The 26,206-nt window shown below is 43.2% G+C and overlaps 1 protein-coding gene across 1 annotated transcript in view; it reads left to right on the top strand.

Moving 5' to 3' along the window:
- Nucleotides 1-1,281: 1,281 nt before the first annotated feature.
- Nucleotides 1,282-26,206, top strand: part of DPP10 (dipeptidyl peptidase like 10) — a 271,498-nt gene continuing 246,573 nt past the window's right edge. Inside the window, exon 1 of the mRNA XM_065637601.1 lies at nucleotides 1,282-1,723. Coding sequence (XP_065493673.1) covers nucleotides 1,652-1,723 — 72 coding nt within the window. The 5' untranslated portion in view covers nucleotides 1,282-1,651. The remainder of the gene's footprint in view (nucleotides 1,724-26,206) is intronic.

The raw sequence follows: 26,206 nt of genomic DNA, 5'->3' as shown, positions 1-26,206 counted from the left end.
CTCTTGACAAATTAATGATAGCTATTAGTCGTCATCTAGTTTTCATCTAGGTGCTTGCAAAGTTAATTTGCTTATTTTTTCTAGAACTTTTATTGGGACTTCAAGAGAACTTGTGTCTGTTGATTGGTGGAGTCAACACAGTGATGGGTGATACAGGAAGATGGAAATACTCAATATTGTGTATTCTGTGGCTGGCTGGTCTGTAATTCCTCAGTCTCTTGTCATCCCCCTGTTCCCTTCTAACCTGTTCCCACTGGAGGCTGAAATCTCAGATCTTTGTCACTGCTCTTAATTATGCTCACCATTCAGTCAGAACAGACCGACCTTGTGAGGCTTGATGCAAAAAATATTAAAAAAGATCAAGCACTTCTCTTATTATATGCTGACAGCTTTCCTTCTCCCTTGCAGTCTCTTGAGACCCAGGCTGGCTAAGAAAGCCCTAGGGCTGCTCCCGTTAGCCACGCGTCCCTGTCCCAGCACATGGTCTCCTCCATGGTGACAATCCTCCCTTCTGCAATGCCACTGTGAGCAGGATCCCGAAATTGACTGGAATTAACAAACAGCCCAACTCAAGCCTAAGTGTTTCACTTGCATGTGTTTGAGGTTCTTTCAAAGACTCATCTTCACTGTCCCTTGAGTTACCATCTACCTTCACATTTTCAACTGTATCTTCTTGCTGCTCAAAAACAAATTTTTGATGGTCTCCTTTGTTGGTCCTTATAAAAACCCTCTCGTCGCCACCTGATGATATGGCTTTAGGACACATGGTTGAGTGTGTCCCTAAGGTCTTCTCTGAAGCTCTCCGTTTTTCTAGCTCCATCTAAGGGCCTTCTACGCTGACTTCAGCTGAAAGGCTTCATCCGACGCGGGCTTTCATGAAGACACGGGTTGTGATGCCCCGTGCTGAGCTCCCCAGGCCAGGGGACTTTCCCGTACAGCTCGGGAGAGCCACCTTCGGTCGCTCGCAGCGGGAGCGGCGGGGCAGCTTCTGCCGTGCCCTGGGGGCGTCTGAGCTGTGGGGGCCAAGAAGCATAGACTAAAAGCAAACAGCACAACTGTGCTGCCTTCCGCTTTTTTTCTTGCTCCCCCCCGCGTGGTTTCTCTCTGCCGGCGGCGGGGCAGCAGGAGCCGGGGCGCCGGCGAGAAGCCCCCGCCGGGCCGGGGCCGGTACCCGCGGGGCGGGAGCGGGGGCGGGCAGCGCGGCAGCGACGCCCCCGTGGCGGGGGCGCGGATGGTCTCTCCCGGGCCGGCGGGAGCCGCTGTGACACCTGCTGGCGGCGGCGGGACGAGGCGGGCCGGCCCACGGCGGGCGGAGCGGGGCGGCGGGGAGCGGAGCGGAGCGGGGCGGGCAGAGCGTGCCCGCCGCGGGGCGCTCCGCGGCCGGCGCCCGGCGGTGATGCGCGGCCGTCCCCCGGCGTGGGGCACCGCGGGGCCGGGCGCCCCCTGAGCACCGGCGCGGCGGGGCACTGCGGTAGCGGCGCTGCCGCGGCGGCGGCTTCGCGCCCCCCGCCTGTCCTCCCCTTTCTCCTCCTCCTCCTCCTTCGCCGCGCCACTTCCAGGGGAGGCTGGTGTCATGCGGCTGGCGCCGAGGGAGGGGTGCCCGGGGCCGCAGCGGCAGTGAGAGGCGCCGAGCCGAGGCGAGCCCCCTGCGATGACAGCCATGAAGGAGCAGCCGGCGCACCCGGGCGGCAGGGGGAACCCGCCGCCGCCGCAGCCCGACCAGGTGAGACCCGCGGCGGGAGGCACCGAGGGGCCGGGGGATGGATGGAGGTCGGGAGGAGCGGCCGCCGTCCCGGCGAAGTTGTGCGGAGCTGGGTAGAAGTCCGGAGGAGGGGCGGTGGAAGCCTTCGGGCAGCTCGGCCGAGGGATGCGGGAGCCCTGCGAACCCACCGCGGGGGATGCGGGGGGGAGCGGTGGGGCCGCTCGGAGGGGACCCAGCCTTGCCCGGCCCCGCGGCTGGGGTGTCGGTCAGCCCCGACCACCGGCGGCAGCGGGTCCCGCGGGAGTTTGTGCTCCGCTTCTCCGCGAGTTGCGCCGGGGGGAGGCACACGGGCGGGGGCATCCTGCCCTGCCGGCAGCGGGGACCGGGGGAGCAGCGGTGGCACCGGGGGAGCGGGCCGGGGCTGCCGACGGCGGTGCGGTGCTCCCGGGGCGCCGGGCGCGGGGGGCGCCTTGTGCCCACGGCGGAGCTGCCCGGGGACCCGCGGGGCCGCGCTCCGCGTCGCCGCCCGGTCCGGGGCGGGAGCGGCCGCGCGGGGACGGGGAGGTTTCCTGGGAGGATTTTTGACAGCGCCCCGTCGGCAGTCGTGTGCCTCCCCGCGGGGTGGTGGGGGGAGGCTGGCCGGGGTACCGGCGTCTCGCGGTCCGGTGACACTCGGTACTGGCTCGGTATCGAAACGGGCGAGTCTGGGGCGGCTTCCGCGTGTTGAGGGATGGGAACCGGGGGAGCGGCTGAACTTGGCTGTCGTCATCACAAAAATCGAAGTTTTCATTACCAGACCGCCGTATCTGTTGCTCCAGGGCGGTAGCGCTAACGCATCAGGAGGGATGGGGCTGTGCGTGTTCCCACCGAACCCCCCGGTGGGACCCTCCGCACCGAACCCCGCCGGTGGGTCCCTGCGGGACCCGCTGCTGCAGGGCCGGCGTGGCCGAGCCGGGGCCGCCACCTGCCCGCCCCGCCCGGCGGGCGAGACCCCGCGGCGCAGCTCTGCCTCGCCCCCAAGTACCTAAAAATGCGCTAATTCCAACAGCATCCCGAGATTCAGTAGTGGTTTTTTGGTACATTGTCACTACTTCTTTCTGTTTGAACCCCGGCACGCCGAACGGGGCTTGCGGCTTGTGGAGAGCCGCAGTTCACGGTTTTTATTCTCCGTTACGTGCATCTACAGAGCTTCATTTTCTCTGATACGCTAACGTTGGGTGAAAAACGCCAACAGTGAAAGCTGCTGTGCGCAGTTATGTTTTAGAAAGCCAGTATCCGAGTATCCAGCCCTGCCTGCACGCCCAGGCTGCACGTTAAGCTTCTGAGTAGCCCTTTAAATATCAGTGAACCCATCGATTTAAATAAATTATAAGATGTGTGCTTTTTGCTGAAAAGTATATGCATTGTGGTATATTTTCATGTAATACTGAGAAAATAATACATCTGAGTTTCAGGAGCCCTCTTGATTAAATTAATCGCATAAGTTATATTATCTGGAAAAGATGGGTAACTTCCATCAGTACTTAAATTTCATGCAAACAGTAGAATTTATGGAAAAGTCATCATTTTAAATAGTCTCAGAGGTTCACAGAGCTTGTAAATTTCAGGGACTTTGTTTTGCTTTAGAGAAATACTGCTTTTAGATATAATAAAAAGTACTTGAACTTAACCAATCTTTATTTCTTTATATTCAAGTCAGATGTGTTGAATTGCCAGAATGGCTTTATGTTGTTGGAGGTGGGAATCTTTCCACGGCAGGCTTAACATTATGTGCCAAAAATTACCAGTTTGAGTGCTTTTATAGGTCGTAATGAGGAATGGCAGTAAGCTCTCAATTTAAAACATACTAAATATTATGAATTTATCCTAAATATAGAAATATTATTATCTAGGTGCTCTGGAGTTTTCGGCCTCTCTCAGTGGTGGATAGGGGGACTGCTGCTCTACCTACTGTGCTTGGCTGCATGACGTGTCGATGTGAAATCCTGTATATGTGCATCAGTTTTTTCCAGACCACATTTGGTTTTCTTGGTAAAAGATATTGAAGCAACTTTGATTGCCTGTCGTTTTAGGTCCTAAGGATGTTATGCAGTACATAATGGCATCACATACAAAAAGTTGCTTTTAATGGATGGCAAATTGTTCTGTGGCTTTAAATGTTAATAATAAGGATGCGGCGAGCTCTGTATGGAATGAGGCCACGGTTGGTGGGTCTCTGTGAACACCAGGGCCACTCGTGCACCTTCACAGCAGCCCAGATGTGTGTGATCAGAGCTCAGCCCTGGCCAGGGCTGGTTCGCAGGCTGTGTCTGACTCCAGGTTTGTGCTGGAAACTGTTCTTAGTGCAGCAGTGTGATGTGGTTGTGGTCTTAACAGAGGGTTATTATGGGTAGAAGATTTTGTTGGCATATTGTGGTTACAGAGCTGCAGCTGTGGTGGGCATGAGGACGAGAACAAACAGGGGTTCATGTGTTTACTGTGGTTTTCCATACCCCATAGCACTGTTGCTGTGGTCCATGTGGAAGATGCAGCCTTCTTAGGGCCTTCACAAAATCCATCTCTGGCCAGGTACATTGCATTTTGTTTGGTGAGCATCTGTAAACCTGGAATGTCACTACAGGTAACACCTGTAGTTTATTTATTTATTTTTTAACAAGAACATGCATTTGCACCGAGGGGGTTTCCTGAGATAGTAGGAACAGCGAATCTTTTCAGAAGTGATTGGGCCTGTGGGAAATCCAAGAAGGAACAAGGAATTATGCCAAGATTTTCTAAGTGTAAATCTCTTGATTTCAAAGTCCAGCTTTACAGGTATTCCTGAGGATAGCCATATTGAAGTTGATTAATTTGTGGTAAATTTATAGGCTTAGGACCTGAGTTATAATTTCTAATTACAGCAGGCTAATGTTGGGACTCTCCACTTAAATACAAGCTTGGATCGACTGATTGAAGCATCCGTAGCCATCAGCTTATAAATAAATTGGTTACAACTTCATGTCCAACAGTTCCCCTGATGCTATTTTTAAACGAAACCTCCCCTGGGCTGAGGCATCTAATAACAACTTCCATTAACAGTGCTATTGATGTTTCAGCAATTGGTTTGATAAATTAGCCAGATTTATTCTCAACTCTTTGCTAAATGATGACTCATATTTATTACCAAAATTACAGTTTTATGTTTGGATGATATATCTGTAGAAAGGAAAATAGCTGTAAATTACTTGTGTTTCTGGAAAGCTTTGTCAAAGTGCTCAGACTTCTGTCACTTGAGCCCTTGTGTCAGGAGTGAATGTGGCTCCGTCACTTCTCAAAGAGTTCAAAAAATAGTGTTTTTCATCTTGTAGCTTTTAAGAACTGTCGTGGCGTCTTGGGCAGTGACATTTAATGATCACTTTTAGAAGGCACAACTATTCCGTAGTCAGTGGACACAACATATTTGAAAAATATGATGTACCTGTATGACTTGCTGGTTGATGAATGTTGCTGTCTTTGCAGATGAAAAACTAAGATAATTCCTCTAGGTATTACCTTTGTGAGGCTTCAGTCTGTTTACAAAAACCAGATGATCTACACCACCTGGTGCTACTTGCTGTACTTTGTGTGTATAGAAGACAGACCTTTGAAATTTATAATCATTCTCTCCTGAGCCTCTTTCACTCTTCCAACTTAAGGTCTTTTTAAAATTGGTTTTAAAATCAAAAAACACTGCAGTTTTTCTTTTTTTTTTTTTTTTAAATTTACTATATGTTATTTTAGAATCTACTACATTATTCTGCTTAAAAACAGGTAAGAGAAAATGAAATCAGACTGCATTGTCTTGCACTGAATAGGGAAATTATTTAGTAAGCATTTAAATGACATGTTTAGTATACATACAAGCACAACTAACTACTGTTTGCTTCGATGCCTTGGTTTAAAGAGTTGAATTTTCTCTGTCTCAGCATCTGTTTCTGTGGTCACCAAAAAATGGGTGTTTTCTAAAAGCATACCTGAACAAAAGAGAACAATCTGTGTTTTATTTTTCAGTGACAAAAGCCAAAATAGTTTATAATTTTATGTCTTCTTTCATTGCCTCCTTTTCCCAAAGACAGACTGATCTCGCAGTGGGAGAATTGTTGATGGATAGCTGTGTCTGTCCAGAGCAGTATTCATCTTAATGAGGTTTTATCAAGGTAAAAGGACTCTCCCCTGCCCCCACGCAGGTCATTTTGAACTTGATGGGTCAGGGAGAAACTTGAACTTTTAATCGTATACGTACCACAGTTCTTGTAACTTGAAAGATTTAGTTAGGTAGTCAACTCCACATCTTCTGTACTTGGTTGTGTTCAGAGTTGGCTTCAGGCTGAAATAAGAAATTCTGTTTTAGTACATAATCCAAAGTAACTTTGCATTTTTCCTTCTTATGAACCTGGCAGAACTTTTTATTTGTTTTATTACAGCAATATATCAAACCTTCAGGTTTGCAAGGTTCAACATAATGTCAGAAACATCAGGTAAAAAAAGCCAATAAAAGTGGAGAAATAACGTTGTATTATTATGCCCAGAATATTTCCTAAAGAATTAACTTCTCAATATTAGCTTTAACTTTTAAATTCTATTTCATACACTGTGTGTATGCCATACTATATCTATGCTGGGTCCAGAAGTATTACAGGCTTGCAGTACCTGTTGAATATATGACAAAAAGCTTATGTGAAAATGTGTTAATTGTTGTGGTTTGGAGTATCGCTCAGGATTCAAGTTCTAGGGGAAGGCACAGGACGAGTCATCTTTCAAACGATACGTGTGGCCTCAATTTGCTGTCTCTTTGCCACATGGCTGTTCTGATGTAGTTGTCACGTACCTGGTTGTGGTGCTGAGCACAAGAAGCCTGAAGCTCATCTTCATCTTCATTGCATCTCCAGTCTTCTGGTCTGAGCTCCATGGAGCAGGGGCAAGTACAATCTCATTGTTTGTGAAATGCTTCTGGTGTTAATTGGGAAGCATCATTTTAAATGACCTCCTGTAAATGGTCTGTGTACTTATAGAATCTCAGGAGTTCGAGACAGCAGTCGGATGAGGTTTTTTTAAGTGGCTGTATAGCACTTTAGTGTGTTTCTCTGTACATCCCAAATTCAGAAGTGACGAGTGTCTCTTCAGGAGCTCCGTTTCCTAACACAGAACTTCCCAGAGAACTTTTCCGGCCTCTGTCCCGGGCACCTGCCAGGAGCACAACCATGACAAGTCTCCATGGGTGGCCGCAGGGTGGGACAGTCACCCCTGTGCTCTCTTGCTCCTTGTACCCTCCCCTCATGGCTCTGGTGCCTTTTTGCAGGTTCTCGATTTCAAAACAGCATGTGGGAATCTGTGCAGCGTGACACAGCACCTGTTTTTACAGTGTTTAGAGCCCTCCACTTTGCAGGTGGATTAAAGGGATTGCTTAATGCAGTGAACCAAAAACTGTGAAGCAGGGCAATCTTTTTGGCTCTTCCATGTTAAAGTGGTTGCAGGCATGCTATAGGTTACATAGTAGCCTCAGATACTTGAACATACATATTGCGGTAGCTATTTTGAAATATGCTTTCAGTATTTCTTTCCAGTATCTTCCAACTGAAAGTATTGCTTCAGGCAAGCTGTTTTGATAATTAACAAGAGGGAAGAACTCTTTAAGCAAACAGAGATGTTGTTTGTTGTTATTCTAGAACTTGAAAGCCATCATCTTTGCATTTTTTAATAACTTGAGGGCATTCAGAGATTACATACACGTGTTAATGTCTCACAATCGTGAACACAGACTGTCTTCCTGTAATGGTAATAAGGAGGAATGTAACATGTGATCCCTAGAGAGGTATCTTCTTAATTTTTGTTGTTTGTTGTGGCGTTGTGTGTTTGTTTTTTAAACAGGGCTTTGAAATATGCCTGACCTATGGAAGAACTTCTAGCTGTACAAGACTGTACTTCACAGGTTATACTTTCTTTAACATTGTACTGGCAGATGTAGGCAGATGCGTCTGCTGGTATGAATGTGTCTTGTAATTAGCTGTAATTTGTTGATGCCGTCTTTGTAACTCTTGTAAGACCTGTGTCATATTTCTAGTCCATGCATGAGCCACAAAATCTTTTCTGTCTCAAACTCTGTCCCTTTCCACTTTAATCATACACTTCTTTTATGCTCCACTCAGCTGCATCGAATAATGTTCATGAATATATGATAGTAAAAAGAACAATGCTGATGGTGACTGACGATGATAAATTACTGTATTTATCCATTAGGAAGGACACTGGATGACCTACAGATCTGAGGCTGAAACTAAAAGACCTTTTCTAATTGTTCCTAACACTGCTGGCAACAGCCTCGTAACTTATTATGTGTTGTTTATATAGAGAAATTGTAAATAGTTTTGAATGATTCTAAACCAGGATAAAAGCCCTCTGACATTTGGAGGATGTTGTCTAAGAAAATCAATTAGGAAGTATCAAACAATGTGATAATTTAAGGAAAATAAAGATTCTTCAAAGGCTTTTGGGGGTTATTTTCAACTGCCTGGGGCAACACTTCCCATTTACATTCCTTTGTGGGGCAGAGGGGAAAGCATTTCGTAGTTTTCTAGAAAACAAACGGAGTAAATGTTAGAGTTTTCTTTCTGGAAATAGACAGAGAATTCCAAATGCTAGTAGGAAAACCACTAAACTTGTTTGAAATGCTGGGTGAGTGCAAGAAACTAAATCAAACACTGCCAGTGTGACTGATCGTTCATCCTCCGTGTTTGTTCTTTCTGCTCCCGATGGCGCGGAGGCTGCCGACTTCCTTTCCCCCCTTCCCCCTTTCTCGTCATAAGGCTTCAGAGGCTGGTGAAATCAAAGCATTTAATATATATTAAGTGGGTCTTTCAGAGTAAGGACTTGAGCCTCAGTACACTTAATTAGGAGTAACAATGTGCCATGGTTTTGAATCTTATGGAAGAACTGTTTAAATCAGATGGTCTAATGACAGTTGTAAAAAACACAATATAGCTATAAAAATAGGGTGGCTTTAGTCAGAAAAAGCGCGGTGCAAGAAGATCTTCTTGGTAATACTTGCTGAAAATCTTCTCTTAGGAACCATTCTGCGATTCTGTGAATTTTGACCTTATTTGGAAACATTTCTGCAACATCTTGGTGCGAATAACAACGTAACAAAGATCTTACTCTTATTTCTCCATTGCTAATCATTTGAAGAATGTTGTCGCACTTAAATGTACCACTGGCTTTCATCAACAGCGTAAGAGGAGTCTCAGAACAGAGGACAGCAACGTATTTATAATGAATTTATGTGTTCAGATACTTTCATTGCAATCCAGTGTTTTCATTATGTACTGGGAAACTGTTAGCTTTGCAGGCATGGAAGAGAATAGACTCGTGGTAACTTGCCTCAGCTGCCACAATGGTGTCTTAGTGGAAGCAATGGAAGACAGGCAGACATCTGAATAGAATTTTATTCTGTTAGAATAACTCCACACTCCGATTTCCTATCCCATAACATCAATGATGTTAGTATACAGTAAGCTTGTAGTTTAAAGAATGCACTGGTCAGCAAATGAAAACGGAGTAATCCTGATGAAATAGATATCAATATGTCAGAGGAAATCAGAATTTTTATTATTTCTTGTCTCTGCTGTGTTTATATTTGTAAGTATAAACAAGAATTTAAGAAAAGGACATTCCTTCTTATCTTCCTCATAGTATAATTAGCTGTAATATAGAAAGTCCCTGCTTATTCAAGAAAAGGAAAAACTTGTGGAGAAAATTTTGTGGGCAACATGGCCTTATGTAGCAGCTCAGGGCATATCTTTTTACTCTTATTTACATCCTATATACCAAAACCAAGAATCTTGCGATAGCTATCTCACTCCATACAACCACATGTAGAGATGATAGGTAATTTCTGAAAGAAGCACATGCAGGGCCATATATCATGTCAGCAAGGGAATATATTCAGCGTGTGAAGAAAAAGTAAGCTTCTTCACTGAAAATGTCCCATTCCCGAGGTCTGTTTACCTCCCTCATTCTGGCCACCTCCTTGCATTATTTTTAATTGGGGTTACTGTACGCAGCCCAGCTGGGGATCCAAATCAGGCTTTTTATTTTAAAAACCAAGGAAAATAACAACAATAAAAAACCCCAAACCCAGAAGAACTCTCCTTCTCAACACCAGCTTTGAGAGTTTTCCCCTTTATCTTTTACTTCATTCAGGTTATACTTTATTAAATGTGTTATTAGTATCTAGGAAACAGTTATATTGGTAATAAATCTTGTCTTATTTCTGAGTGGGTAAAGATTCTGCTCTAAAATGTAAGCTAGGCAAGTACGATGCAGTGCAACACCAGCTTTTGCTTTAGTTCATCTCACAGTTGCCAGCCTAAGTGGACTTAATAGCACTTCTTTCCTGCAATGAAATGGTCCTTCAGAACAGGACATTTTTTTTTCTTCTCTCTAAAAAGGAAGAACAGTTTCTGCCAAAGTAACATATTGAAAGTATGAAGTAAATAGATGCCCTTACTTGCTGTTGTTAATATCTGTTAAACTGCTATAACTTACAAAGTTGTAATTCTCTTTACTCTTAATTACCTATTCCATTTCTTTTTTGTTGGGCTTCCTTCTTCCATCTGCCTTGCAGTGGGGTGGGGGAGATGCTGAATGTGTTTGCTCATCTCTAGGCAAGGAAATAATTCCACTGGCATAATATTCTCCAAGCGTTTGCATGCGAGCTTGCCCTTCGGCGTTCCTTTGGTCTGCAGTAAATCTCAGTATTGCAGTGCAATAACTCTTGGGTAAGCCCATGGTAGTGTTTTAGTTTGGATCAAAAATGTAGCAGTGAAACGAATCCTGATTGTACTTGCAGAATTTTGGCTTGCACCCCAGAGCAGTTTCAGAGTGTGAACTGGATTCCTTTAGGATGAAATTAAGGAAGCTGGTGTGCTCCAGGAGTGCAGCTGACGTGCTCAAGCTGCTGATGGGTGTTCAGTCCCCTGGATCAGACTAGAGCTGGTCCATATAACCCCTAGAAAACACAGGTTGTGGACTTCAGGTTCTTAACATGAATGGTTTCTACCTCCAGTTCTCCCCACTCACTGCTAATATACACATAGCTTTAACACACACACAGACAGTGACACGTAAGTGCATTATTTAAAAGTAGTGGTATGCTTTTATTTTGTTTTTCACTTTGTTGTACGCTTGATGCAACTGCCTTGTAAAACTTCTTTTTTTTTTTTTTTATATTGCAACATTGGGTTTTGTTCTCATATGTTTGAAGGTATTTGTTTGCCAATTTTCAAACAATCCAGTCCTTGTTGCCTCCCCAGTTAAAAGATGGGAATACACTGGTAAAAATGGATGGGTTGCAGGTAGTGAAGAGGTCTCAGTTTCTGTAGCCAGATGCCTGTGAGGACCACTCAGAATCTGAGTATGGGAGAGAGAATAGGCACAAAGAAAGAAAACAAATCTAAGTCTTGCTGGAGACTTATAGATCATACATTCTTTTATAATTGAGACTTTTCTATAGTGCTATGTGGGTGAATGTATGTGAAAGAGTGCCGCTAACTTGGAAGAGGCCAGAGATTAGGAAACTGGAGATTAAAAGCCCTTGTTCTGTTCTCGCCTGGTTGCAGAATTTCACTGTGACTTGGGTAGGTCCTTGAAGGCTGAAGTTTCAGAAGTGTCTGCAGAGTTTCAGGTGTCGTGCTGGGAATTTGAAATGTCAGAGTTGCCTGTGTTGGATAAAAAGACCTTCGGTGCATTCGAGATTAGTTACCATTTGGGAAAACTTGATTGCCTTCTTAAAGTGCTATCAAGCAATAAAATAGAGAAGATCTCTCACATATGGGGAGCGGTCTGTTGGTTAGGTTAGTATTATAGCTAGAGTGAGTCTAAACTTGCTGACGCTTGTGTACCTATGTCAGAACACAAATATTTAGATGTATGCTTACAATCCAGATGAGCTGCAGGAAGGCAGTGCTGTTGGTAGCTGTCTGAGGCTCTGGATTTCTGCCCCGAAGACAGGAACCCGAGATGATCTTAGATGCGGTGATCACAGCGGTTGTCACTCAGTGCGCAGTTAATACTGCCGAAGTGTCACGCTTCCATAAGGCTGCGTTTGCTGTCTCAGTAGAACAGCTCCAAGGGTGCTGCGATAAGCAGGTGCTGCTCCTGCCAGAAGATTATGGCAGAATTTGTTAATACTCACCCTCAAAACCATCCGTGCAGGCTGATCCTTGAAATACCACGTGCAATATTTTTCCATTCCTTTCCGTACAGATTGCTTCTGTGCGTGGAGTTTCACATGAGAGAATTTGTGAAGTCCTGAAAAAGAATATATTAAAAATAATGCTGATGGGAAGGAAAGTTTGTTTAATCTGATTTTCTTTTACTATCCATTCTCTATCTGTTATTCCACGAAAATATTCTTAAACTGTAAATAATGAGAATACTCTTCAACATCAGATGTGATCCAGTATATCTTTCAGTGATTTGCTATAAACTGTTTAATAGGGCTAACTTTAAGCCAGCATTTTATGTGAATAATTCTATGGCTTTGGGTAGAATTAATATTCCCTGTCTGTCTAACTCCAGCAGATAAGGGCTGCAAGTTCCTGGTCTATTCTTGCTGTCGGCACAATGCCGTGTGACTCAGCTGAGCAGGACGGAGTCTGAACCACTCACCTGTTTTTCAGTAATCTGTAGCTGCCAAGGCTCCAGGACTAAGTGTTGCTTTCACGTTAGTGTGAGTCTCGCAATCACTTGTAGGGGCTTGAACTTGCACTAGTAATAAGGACAAGAGGAACAGCACACAAAACGGTTAGCAAATTGCAAAATACCTGATAAAAACAGCTTTTTTTTTTTGTCTTTCTGTCTGCGTCACACTTGAACAGTATGCTCAAGTACTGTGTAGAGTAATGAGCCATAGTCACGTTTACCTGGAAACCATTTCCATTAATGAGGGGAATGATGTTCTCTATTTTACTGTAGTGGATTTCCGTTAAAAGCATGAGTCCAGTGCATCTACCATCTAAAATGTGTGCTGGGGTGAGCTTAGTGGAAACAAGGTACATAAATAGGAGGGATGGGTGAGACTGAAATCCCTGACTTTGACCAGTTAAGAAAGGAAACAGATAGACAGTGAGAAGTGCCTTCCGGGTGCCGATCTCCGTTACATCTAGGTGCCCATCTTGCAGAAATCATAACAAGAATCAATTCGTACATAAGATTAAAAAAGGAAAAAAAAGAAAGTGAAATAAGGAGCTTATTTTATAAGTGAAGCAATTTAACCTTTGGCATAGAAAACGAGGACAGATGTATTTGAACTAAAAATGGTTTCCAGAAAGATGCCCAAGCAAAAATTCTTGGCCCTTGGACAGAGGTAAGACCTCAGTGAAATGTAACGGGTTGCAGTCTGCAAGACTTGGAATGATGGCGATCACTTTTGATGCCTTGGTGAATTAGTGAATTATTAGTGGTTTTACCATTGTTGACAGTCAATATAAATTAACTCCTACAAGAAAAAAAAACAAACTACCTTTTTTACCAATCATCTCTCTCTCTTTTTTTTTTCCCTTCTGCTGCTTGACAATGATAGAAAGTTCCTTCTTCCCTTTTTATATGCTATTGTAAATCTTTGCCGTGATAGCAAAGGAATTATAGGTTATCTTATATATGAGCTAAAGAGAACTTTTTCTGAAGAGCTGCAGTCTTAAATATGAAATCCTACTGTTAGGAAAGTTTCCATACAGCACTTGACAAAACTTAATATATATTTATGTTTGGGTCTGAAAGATGCAGCTCTGATTATGGAAAGGATTTCGAAGTCTGCACTTCTGCTGCCTGTGGTCAGTATTTATCCCTGACCTCGTGTGAACTGTGGTTCTTAGGACCCCAATCTGGCGGTCAGTACTGTGCAAACGTCTTTTTTTTTTTTTTTTTCCCCCATAATTATACTGCGTCTCACTTACTATATACGTTTTGATGAAACTACTTCTTTCTTTTCTGCTTTTTGTCACATGGACTATCGTAGTGAAAGAGACTATGTGTCTTCCTTGTGAATGTGCACAATGTTGGGTCAGTCAAAGCAGGCCTAGAAATACATGAACACTTGTTTTGTGGCTTTAGCAGGTACGTGTTTGGCTGTGCAAATGAGTAACGTCCATCTAGCTCAGGTGGAGTGACTGCATCTGTTTGATAGATCAGGCTTTTTGTCCCTCAGGGAGATATTTTCCTCCCATTGAGAAAAGCCTTGTTTTCCATCTGGTATACTGGGACTTGATTTTTAGACGTGATCAAATCTAAAATGTTGTTTTGCCATGTTGTATCTATCTGCCTGACATTGCACATGACATGCAGAGAAATCCCGTATTTAAAAGTATTTGTAGAAGTAGTGTTTAGTCATTGAAAATGAGTTAGCTGTTCTATGAAGGCTCCCAGATTTAGCTGATAGATTACTGGGAGGATTCTGCCCCGAAGGACTTTCTTGATGTTCGTGGTATGCAGAAAGCTGTGCTTCGAGATTAAATTATTCAGCAAGTGTTTTTAAAGTAATTAAAGCTTCTAGCATTTAATGTTTTATGTATGCAGATTAAAAATGAAGGTTGATTAAATCACGACAAAGGGAAGTTTATTGACAAACAGCAGACAGTAATGCCTCTTTTGTGACTGGTGGAGCACTGTTGAGCCTACTTCATTATATTGAATATTGAACCGTTATATTAGTGCAATTTGTACTTAGTGATGGCGTAGTTAAAAATGGGCAGTAGAATTTGATGCAGTACAACCCTGGCTTTGCTAAATAGTGCAGAATACTTCCTTTTTTTTTCTGTCAGGTATCTGATGTATAGGCAATTTTTCAGCATGTGTTTTTGAAATGGCCAGGTGAGCTATACAAAACTCAACAAGATCAAGAGGCAGGCCAAAATAATGATTTTCTTGTTGGAAAGTAATAGACATGCCAGTATAGCATGTAATAACAGCAGGTTTTACAGCGTGGTGCAGAACAGTAGGAATGTGAAACACATGCGTTACATAGATTATCTGTGCATACATACGTCTCTGCTGAGTTCTGGGCTACACTAATTCATTTGTGCTTTCCTTTTTTTTTTTTTTTTTGTGTCCCCCGCCTTCTTTTTTCCCAGTATTTAAGGGATTTGCAAACCTTGCCAAATAAACTGGTGGGGTCCGTGAAATATCTTGAGGGACTCTTCATCAGTTTCCATCAGCCCTCTAGAAAACATAGTAGTAGCTGTTTCTTAACCAGACAAGGTTTCACGTTTTCTTTCCACTGGGAAGGAAACTTCCAGATGATGTTAATGGATTCTTCCACATGGGAGAAGATTTTGCCTTTTGAATGGTTTTGTCCTACCCTGCAAAAAGGTTTTTTGTGGTCAGGTTACATCAGAGAAAGGGAAGATAGTGATGGAGATAATCTCTTCATGTTATGAAAGTATTCTCCATGTTAAGTCTCTTGCGAATTGACCTTGATGAACCAGCAACACCACAAAGTGCTTTCTGGTGTGTTTTTTTGTTTTGTTTTGTTTTTTCCTTCCCTTTTTTTGTTGTGTGCTATATTTCATGGCTGTCTGTCCCTGTGACTCTTCTGCTACCAAGAAATTCCTTACCCGTTATTATCTCAAGCCCTTCATGCATTTACGGATTAAGTTTTTAATACTTCTGGAAAATACATCTACTTTCTGATCGTGTCACAGTCCTCTTCTGAGACTTAGAGGTGTCTGTACCTCACCTTAAAGTGTTTGAAAACAACTCCCTGTTATCAGGATTTAACATCACTTGGGAAAAATCAGCAGTCCGTGGACTTTTAAGATATTGCCCAAAGGCATTGCATTCAGGATGCAGCATCCTCTGATGTTGGTGAAGCATGAAATTTAAGACTGTCCAGAAGTTCACCTCGAATATAAAACTTCTAAGTAAAAACAGGATTTGGAGGCTGCCAGGAGGTTAATCTGGGTGAGGGTGAGTTGTTTTCACCAAGAAAAGCCTGTTCCTTTATGGATCTCTGAACCAGGGCTTTTGGTACAGAGGCACACTGCTCTGAATCTGTCAAAGTTGCTGAAATATCCCATCTTTTTTAGTGATCAACGAAAGGTTTTTGTACAAGGTTGTAGGACCTTTCATTATTTCTCTTCAAAGCAGCTGCTGGTTTTTTGAAGACTCCGTTCTTCAGCTACGTGGCACCAAAGACTTTATTTCTGTGGTTTTGTACTTCAGCAGGTCTAGTTTAATTCTGAGAGAGCAGATGGTTCATCAGCGTTTCTGAAAGTTTTATTTATATTGTGACAAGGCTTCAATCCTTACCCAAGATTGGATCGCTATTCTAACATCAAGGGAAACGAAGACATTTTTCTGAAATCTAAATAGATAGGATAAATATCAAGCGGATGAAAGATAATACTGTTATCCTCGTTTTTCTAAAATGGGAGTGAATTGCTGTGGTCTGACAAACCTGCCAGTAGCTTACATTGGCCATCTCTGAAATGGGGACGGTGTCTTTCCATACCGAGGGAGATTGCGGAGGGAAGAGTATTTCATTTTCTTGAAGTGATTAGACTTCTAAAAAATTGCTACATAAACAGAATATTGGCAAACAATCCCATCAAATTCAAAAAAGAAGCAGTAAGTTTGCATATTGGGAAAAGAAGTAGCTGCAAGGTTTCAGTGTGGCTTGATTGGAATCCTTTAACTACAACTTTGGGATCATTTTCATGGCGACCTTTCTTGCTCAAGGACTTCTGGTGAATATTAATAATTTTATACATGGAAGGAATGAATTTAAATGAATATCTTTAGCATGCCACATAGTGCTAACTTTTATCTACTGCGATCTGTGTTGTAGTTATTTGTATATGCTGACTTTGAGAGTTCACCCTCTACCTGCATTGGTATTTTGAACCCTGGGATAAGTTCCTGACATTTGGGCCAGGCCTAGTGTGGAGCTGTGCTGGTCCTGCTCTCCTGAACTGGCCCAAAACCTTGGGGGTCGGGTGCCTGAGCACGAGCCACTGAAGCTGGAGGCTGCAAAAAGCCTCTGGAAACAGGCACTGGAAAATAAACCAGCTGTCACTTCTGGAAAGGACTGTGAGTGCATTCATCCCATTTCACAGCCCTAACACTGACTCTCATCCTTTTTGGGTGTGTGTCCCTCATGAGTCCTTTCAAAGAGTCCAAACAGCATTTCTGGAAGAAACAGTATGGTCTACTCGGAGTTCTGTTGTTCTGCCACTGACTGGGACTAGCCTCTTTGTGCCTGGATTTATGATGCCCAAGATGTAGAAAAGCTGTTGTCTGCCCTTCCCCTCCTAATTCTTCCCTGTTTGTTTGTTGTGTGGGGTTTTTTTTTGTTTGTTTGGGGGTTTTTTGGTTTTTTTCTGTCTTTCAGAATAAACTCGCATCCCTGGAAGATGTCCGGTGCTTACAGTTGAGTTTGGAAGTTTGGAGACACCAAATCATTTGTGATACTAAACTGAACTGTAATTGGGTGTAATGATACCTGCTTCCCAGGACAGTATACGTTTTGCATAATTAACATTTGTGAAGCAGTTTGAAATGCTACAGTGATAGGTGCTTTGAAAATGCAAAATGTTGTTCTTATTCCCCAAAATACAGGGCTTCCTGCTAGAAGTGCTCATAAACATGTAGCTGTTACTGTTGAGATTTACTCAAGTCTTCATCTTGGGATATGTGCTGTGTAAATTCAGTTAGAGATTTTATTGATATTTTTCTTAGAAATTAATGAAGCTACAAGTAGCCCTACTGCTTAGAGAACAGCTGTATTCTAATTCACCGTGCTACGGCTTTGAAGAAACCAGCCTTACAGCAGTTTCTCCATTCTTACAAGATAATTGAGTTGGTAAAGCTGGATGTGATCCATGTTAACCCTTGACTCTGAGTAATACAGCTTAGAGCAAATAACCCTTTCCTCTAAGCAACACCCTCTGCAGTATAAACTGGTCTTGAGAGGGGCAACAGAACAGTGAGCGAAAAGCTTTAATCCAGTCATCCAATCCCTGGACGTTAAGCTAAAGCTCCAAATCCCATTTTCCTGTTTGGAAATCTTACGTAATAAAAACAGTTGTCCAGATGTAATCTGCTTCTTGCTCCCTTCTGCCGGCCAGTGTGCGGGGCTCCTGCAGCACTGTACAGGAGTGGGGCAAGAAACAACCGTGACATCAAAAAAATAACAGTTTGTGGTATTTTCATATTATTCTAATTGCAGATTTCAGACGTGGTGTTGATAGTTTAGATGCTGGAAGAGGGGTGCGGTGTGGGTTGGCCACCCGCTGTGCACCGCGGTGCAGACCAGCGCACACAGAAAGTGTCTCAGGTCCCACAAAACCGAGGTCGCACCGGCACCCAGAGGCGCTGCTCTCCTTTGGACCACCTTGAACCCTTGCGATGGAAAAGGCCGGGGAAGAGGACAGGTGGGCAGCAGCAGCATGTGCAGCACGACTGTCGTGTCGCAGCCGCTGCGGTGTCAGCACCTGGTGATTTCGGTGTCATCTGGTGCAGCGTGCAGGCGGGATGCTGTGATGGCATCAGCGTGTTACCTGTCACCAGCATATTGCTACCACGGTGATTTCTTGCTCCACCTGTTTCTGGGTATGAATGGGATGAATCTCCACGATCTGGAGCTGCAGATGCTGAAATGTAGTTTTACCTCTCCTGGCCATTGGCAGATCTGAGAAGAAAGTCACAGGCTGGTTTTGCAAACTCATTTCTCTGGAGTGGAAAGCGAGTGATCAATATTCAGAAATGCCGAATGCTTGTAACACCCAGCCTGGAGTACTTGGGCTCCTGAAAACCGCTCTAAGGCAGAAACGATTACAAACCAGTAGACAGTAACCAATTTTCATGCCACTTTGACAAAGCCTTTTCAAATAATTTCTTGAAAAGGCAACTTCGGAACATGTATTCTTCTGCATTTCTAGTGCTATTTATCAGATAAGCATCAAGTTGTTAAAATTAATCTTCATTTGCAAATTTCTTTGAGGCAAAACACTACCACTCTGTATTGTTACTAATCCCTTGAGTTTACCAACATGTGGACATCAGCAGGGATGTTGTTTGGCTTTGATTTGGCTCTTGTGCATAGAAAACAGCACACGCTCTGCCCATCTGCTTCATTAAACTGTAAAACCAATTCAATTTTTAACATATTTTAATGCATAGGCATTAAATATTTTGTGAACCCTGAATAGCCATCTGGCTTTTGTATTTTTAAAGCAGATTTAATCTCCTGTTCTAAGTTTCCGGGTTGCTTTTTGCTCTTTGGGCTATACTTTAATTTGTTTTTAATTTGAAAGTCTTCTTACCTGACTTTAAGCCGTTAGATGAAGTTCTTAAATCAGCAGGGAGGGTGAGACAAATTTTACGTATTTCAACAGAACGATTCAGGTCATCAGTCTTCTGCTGTTATAGAGGAAGCCTGAGTGACTTTGCTATTAAATTAGATGTCTACAATGGTGGTGAAATGAGTCTGGATCTTAGCATGGTGAAATGATTTCAGATCTCAGTATAGGCAGGTAAAATCTGAAATACAAGAACGATTTTTTTTTTTCTTTTTCATTCCTATTAAAAATACATTCTCAGAGTCATTTTTTATACATTTCCTATGCATAAGACATAGCAATGTCTGAGCTGGATTTTCTTCAGATGTTGCCCCGCATTTCCTTTTGAAATGGAGAGCAAGCAGAAGAAACTTCTGTTGAAGGAGGAGCAAGGCAGGACGGTCACAGCCAGCGAAGAAATGGGACTTGGTCTGCAATACCTTTGAACTGTTTCTGTGACGGTGTTGGACTGGCTGAGAATCATCAGATCTACTTCAGGACTCATTTATACCCAAACAGTGCTGGCATTATTCTAGGAATTTATGAGAGTTATGTCTTGATTTCAGAGTCGGCTCAAGCTGCTGGTTCCCAAGAGAGAAAGTGGCATTGTGTCAGTGTGTTCTGGTGTCAGAAAACATAAACCTTATACAAAGGTGATTGACAAAGATTAATGTTTTGTAATTATGATCAACAAGAGGAAGCTAAAGACCTTTGTACTGTGGGGTTTTTTTTAGAAAAACAAGCAAGCTGTTCAGAAAAGTATATATGTGGATAGCATAAAAATTTACTTCTCTGTGTAACGAGAGCCTTAGTGTTGACTAAAAATGCCATTTTGCTCTAAGTTGTTTAGAGGCCTCGTTCATGAGAGCGTTTTGCCATCGTGAGTGAACATACCATACACTGACATCTCTGAGGCTCATGCCAAATCCCTGAATGTGCTTTGAGATCCACCTTTAAATTTTGTAGTGCAAATACTACAGTTTTTCACTACCGAGATGTTTTTCACCCTGAAATTTAAAGGAATAGATTTGTTCCTTATGCAACATTGCCCAAGCTGTTAACAGTCTTGTTTTGTGTTTTTGCTGTCACATGAAGGGAGTGGAAATCATCTTTGTAGCAACTCTATGGCTTTAGAAGGGAAAGACAGAAGTGTTACTGTTCTCCTTAAAGCATCAGCTACAGGACAGGGTTTTTTTTTTCCAAGTGTTTTCATCAACTTGTAGTAGAAAGCACTTCTACATTACATCTGTGTACTTTCTGTTGGGGTTCCAAGTCAGATTCACCCTTAGGTGGCTGAAGTCAGGAAAACTGGTCCATATAGACCATGGCAAAGCGTAACTCTAACAAGGAAGGAAAGAGGATTAAAATACGGTTTATCAATGAAGATATCCAGCCCCGTTGCCTTGAACTCTTATACTGTCTGAATGGCCTCACTTGTTGGCATCAGGGTGCTCAATGCTTGACGGAGGCTGTTCAGATCTTTGTGGGCTTCATCTCACTTGGCTGCCTCTGGTTTTGCACTGCAGCCCCTGAAGGAAGGAGGTGACAGAGGTGAATTAGTTTTGACCTGTGATCAAATAGACAGTATTTTCAATGGCAAAGAAGAGCAAAGAGAACAGGCTCTGTTGCAGAGTCCTCCTGATTTCCCCTTCCATACTGTGTCTCCCATAAGCTCTCTGTCAGCTCCTCACCATCCCCATCTCTTTGTGCACCCCAGCTGGGTCATCAACACAGAGGGTGACACCCCCTCCTCGCCTCCCTTCCCGTCCTTCCTAAAGAGCCCGTGTCCTTCCATTCTAGCACTCCAGTCACAGGAGCGATCCCACCACATCTCCATGATGCCAATCAAGTCACAGCCCAGCAGGCGTGTGCACCTCTCCGGCTCCTCTTGTTTATCCCCCATGCTACGTGTGTTTGCACAGAGGCATTTCAGTTGGGCCCCCGATGGAGCTGACTTGCTGGCTGGAGTGGCTGGAATTCCTTTGTGCTGCTCTTCAGGTGTTCTCCTGCTGACCTGTGGTCCATCTCTGGGCATCTATTGCTGGCACTGGCATCAAACTGGTAGGAGTGGGATGCGTTGAGGTTCCCCTCACCCAGCAACTTTAGTTTAAAGCCCTCTTCACCGGTTAGGCAAGCCTGTCACTGAACATGCTCTTCCCCTTCTCTGACAGATGGACCCCATCAGTCCTCAGGAGATCGGGTTTCTCAAAGTGAGTCCCACGGTTTAAGTAGCTGAACTGGCTGTGGCCCCAGTCCTGTAACCATTTTTTATTTCGCCAAATTCGACTGGCCCTTTCAAACCCGTTGCCTTTACCTGAGAGGATTGATGAAAAAACGACCTGTGCTCCAGAGTCCCTTACCGCTGCTCCCAGGGCTCTGTCGTCCTCCGTGCCACAATGGTCCCGAAGGGCCAGAGCAAACCACAGAGTGCTTGGCTTTGGGATGAGCTGTGGGCTGTATCTGCAGGTCGAGGATGGCTGCTGAAGAGGAGCCTGCGATCGTGTGCAAGGACAGACACCCCTGAGATGCAGATCCTCCCCTGGCTAAGGAAGCATGAGCAGCCATGTAGGAAGCAGCATCATAAGAAACTGTTAAATAAGCAGTTGGAAATAATTGCATTGTATCTTGTGTGTTACTTTTGTCAAAGTCTCCTGGATTTAAGTTGTTCAATTATTGAGAAAAACCCTCTGGGAGCTCTTCTGCCTGTGAAAGTGTCGAGCAGGGTGTTGCTGCATCCACAGGGTACTTGCTGCCTGGAAGGTCCCAGTGCCGTAACACAGCAATCTGTATGCACGTGCTGTGCTTTCATCATAAAATCACAGAGGAAATAGGATTATTATCGTAAATTAAAGTATTACCTATGTTGCTTGGAAAAACTGTGTATTGATAGTAGAGAGCATTATTTGGCAGGTAGCAGAGGTGTCTGACTTAAGTCGTGAAGTAACTTAGTGCAGCCAATCCTGTACCCTGCCAGAACATCCTTCTTATAAATCCCAGCCGTGCCCATGTTGGGGATGGTGCAGAGCTGCGACCCCCAGCAAGGAGCCCTGGGGTGCCTATCATAGCCGTGGGATTTCTCAAGGGAGGTGGGTGTTAATTCTCCCCTGTAGCAAGAAGCGCCTTTTGGTCCTGATGTGAGGTGGGAAGTGAGGAGCAGGGCTCTGTCCCTGTGGGTCTCTGTGGAGGTCTCTGCTCCAAAGCTGTTGGGCAGATCCGTTCCTCCGCTTCCTTCCTGACTCCCGGTCCGCTGGTCCCCCAGTCCTTGTGCCCTGTCCTGTTCCCATTTCTAAAAGAGGTGTCCTCCTGCACTGTGTTGGCAGTAACAGGGTCTTTTCCCCAAAAGGTTTGTCAAAGCGTCCTCCGTTATCTCTGCAATACTTCTTTTAGCTATTTCTATGTAAGCGGTATTTAAAGGGAACAAATGGCCTGCGTGATCATTCTTGTGTTCATTTTTTATGCATTTATTTCCTGATGCTGAGACTTTGGATTTCAAAGTGTGATTAGAATTGCTGAGGATAAGCAGTGCCAGCGTTACATGTGGCAATAGTGCGGACCTGTGTAAAGCTCAGCTAGGGTTTCTTATTGACAAACCCTAATTAAAAATGGATGAAGTTAAACATTTTTTTTGTTGTTAGTCAAGTGTTCTGGCAAGAACTGTCTTGTGCAGATATTCTTTTTGTGGTAACACAAGGAGTCCTAAGCCACAAGTTGGTAGAAGGCTTTGATGCCAGTATCCGCGGTCTCTGGGGACCCAGAAAAACCATGGGCCGAAACACGGCATTTACACGAGCAACACCACTAAAGCCTTCAGCACAGCTGCCTTCTCTGTATGTATTCTATTTAAAAGTCTTAAATTCATTTCCTGGAGCAGTTCCTCAATGCAGCCAGATTGAGCATCAAAAGATTGCCCAAAGCCCTGGGGTAGACCTATTTATTAAGGCTGATTAACACGATGAACGTGCTGCATATGAATTAATGGCCCCCTATAAACATTGGACCTCCAAGAGTTTGTAGCCTGTCTCCAGAGATGCTGGTTAGGAAGCAGTGCTACAGCCATTGCTTTCCATTTATTTTAGACCTTGTTTTTTAGTTGATCCTGATTACCTTGAAGTTCTATGAAATGTTAATTTTATTCAGTGCTTAAATGAATATCATGTTTACAATAGTAAGGAGCGTACAAGATGTATTTCAGAATTAAAAGCAATTTTTTATTTTCTTGTTTTTGAAGGGGATGAGTAATGACTTACGAATAGCTCTGTGGTATAGTCTGTTTTGCTTTCGGTTTACTGACGAATGGTGTTTTCTTTAACCAGCAAGCTGGCAGGGAATTGCAAACAGTGACCTCATTTATCCTACTAGAGCTCACTCTTCTTGACGGTTTCATCAGCCAGTGGGAAGACATTCACTGTTCAATTGCTGCCAGCAGAGCTTGCGCTTATTTTTATCTCGTCAAACTCAGTGAATATTCTGAACATTGTGTCAGCTTAAATGGTGCTACACTCATTTTACAGGGTACCAGATTTTGTTGTTGAGATCGGAGCAGAAGCAGGCCCACAGTGGCTGAGGCAGGTTAGTTCAATGATGTATTTTATTAGAAGTTTATGCAAAATGCGCTGTAAGGCTGTATATAAGGCTGTATATAAATCGAACCTCACTACCTGGGAGCCATTTGCAAAAAAAATGCAGCATACCAGTTTAGCAAAATACTTTTCCCCTTTCATAAAAGATGGAGGAAAATCTACACATACGTAACAGAGCCTTGATTTTTAGGAAAGAATTCACTGAACCTACTACAGATTCATCATTTTCGTAACTATTTTTAACTTTTAACGTGGAACTCAGAAGAATGTTTTGCAAAATTAAGGGTTAGTAGATGAACCAATAGTAAAACTAAGTTTTTAAATGAAAAAAAATATTCCTGCTTTCCTAGACACAGTGGAAAATCAGAATAGTTACCTGAGGGACCGCCTATCCCAGATGAATTGTTTTCATCTTGTAAAATAATGCTTTTTAGGCTCGTACAACATACAAATTGTGCCAAGTGTGAAGTACAATGCAGCGTAACTCACTGTTGTGCTGGATAGTATATATTCAAGTATTCCTTGCTTTTTTAGCTGGTATTAGGAACGTATACGTGACCTCTACAGTGTTTGTTATGGTAGTGAAGCACAAAAGTGTCCTTGCTGCAAGTTGGCAAATGCAGGCTTTTTGATGGCAGATTGGCAGGTTTGTTTTGCACACATCTTGGCAGCGATTTGGATGTGCCTCTTATCTGATGGAACTTCTTGGGACGTTTTGAAGAATTAATTAGTACTGTAGGAGTTATTACCGATAATATTTACTTAGTACTGTTTAGTTTGATCGAAGGATTACCTCTAAATGATTATAAATAATGGTTATTATACATAATTTGAGCAGGTTTTCAGACTTTGTGCTTTTTTAAAGTCATAATTAATATACATAGTGTCTTTGCTGCCCCATTTTTCACTAAGTTTCAGCGGGATGTATGTGGGCAGACGTGATAGTTCAGAGCTGATTGGGGTACCTGCATCTTGTTTTGGGTTATTGGTTAGTTTGGTTTCACAAACTGAAGATGATTTTTAGACAGATTCTCCAAACGAAGAGATACATTTTGGTCTTTTTTTTTTTTTTTTTGTAGAAAAATGCTGGATATAATAATCAGCATGTATCTGTTCCTATTTGAATGTTTGGATACAGCACTCAAGAAAATATTTTTCTTTTCTAGTGGCTTTCTAAAGATGAAGTGGCTTGATTTGTCTTTTCTTCTGTGATCCTGGAGAAAGAAGCGTGGTCCCAGAACGAGAAGCCAGGCAGCCTGCCCATGTGCTCAGATTCTTAGAGGGAGTTTTGGTCTTGAGTGTGGAATGAAGGAAAAGAATATTCCAGTTGTATGATGCCAAATCCACTTGACGAATAGGCAAGGCATCTTTGGGGAAGTTTCACTGGCAGATCATATGTGAAAGAGGAAAAAGCAATAGAAAACTGAATGTAGGGGCCAAGAACTGATAGATGACCAGGTGCTGAGACTCTGCTATCACCTGTGCTGGGGGCTGAACCGCTGCTGGAGGAACAATGTGCTGGTACAAGGGCTGAACACGATCTGTGTTCCACTGAGTCAGGGGAGAGGAGGCTGAGCACCAGGAGAGACCTTCCCAGGGATGCTCTTCCCTAACAGCATGTGGGAGGATGACACCCCCCAAAAATTCTAACAGCCTTTGGCCAGCGTCTATCTTACCGTGTCATATGGAAGTCATTTGTTTTCTACTACTGAGTTTTGTCTCTGGAAGCTATTTAGCTTTCTTCTGGGAACATCTCTAGCTAAGACACACCCTAGTGGAAGCACTGCATAAAAGAAATAATTTTAAATGTACAGGATGGATGAATTAGTAGGTTTGTGTCACATCTTTGGCAAATTTGAGTAGATTTTTACAGCCTTTAAGGTTGAAGGAAGGCAGACTACTAGTAGGTTGGTTGAGTAACTGAAATCTCATTGAGTTTACTAGCAAGAATTTTCCTAATTGTGTAATTAATTAATAGTAAATATAATACTTTTGGAAACTGCTGCTATGCAGATTACCTTTCCTGACTTCAGTTTCTTCTGATATAGGTTGAACTCCAATATTAGCTCTACAGCATGCAACTGAGAGCAAATACATCCATCCCAAGGACAAGAATAGCTGGTTTGCTGTGAAAGCATAATGAACTCATACTGAATACTCATACTCCTTAACAAAGCTGCTTGTTACTGTTCTTATGTCCTGGTTCTAAAACAAGATGCAGACAGCATAAAGTTCCCGTACTGTTATTGTGCTGGACTTACAAAATAATTTGCTTTGCTGTCCTGAATTTAAAAAAAACAGTAGTTTTATAGAATTGAAGCTATTTTGATGAGCGTTTTTGTCATCTGTCTGAGGAAATGGTACTTACATCTTTGACACATGAATTATATCCTGAGTTATATTCCTATGAAAAAAACCTGTCATTATTTTCTAATTTTACCTACTGCTTGTCCATAGTCACCACAATATAATTTTTATAAACAGTGTTGTAAATATCCATAGTCATATATCATTGGGTTTTTTTTAAGATACTTAAATATAACAGCAAATACAAGCAAGTGCTGGTATTTGAAATGCAT

The sequence above is a fragment of the Caloenas nicobarica genome, chromosome 6 (assembly GCF_036013445.1).
Source record: "Caloenas nicobarica isolate bCalNic1 chromosome 6, bCalNic1.hap1, whole genome shotgun sequence".
NCBI lineage: Eukaryota > Metazoa > Chordata > Aves > Columbiformes > Columbidae > Caloenas > Caloenas nicobarica.
This window is presented reverse-complemented; position numbering and strand designations above follow the sequence as displayed.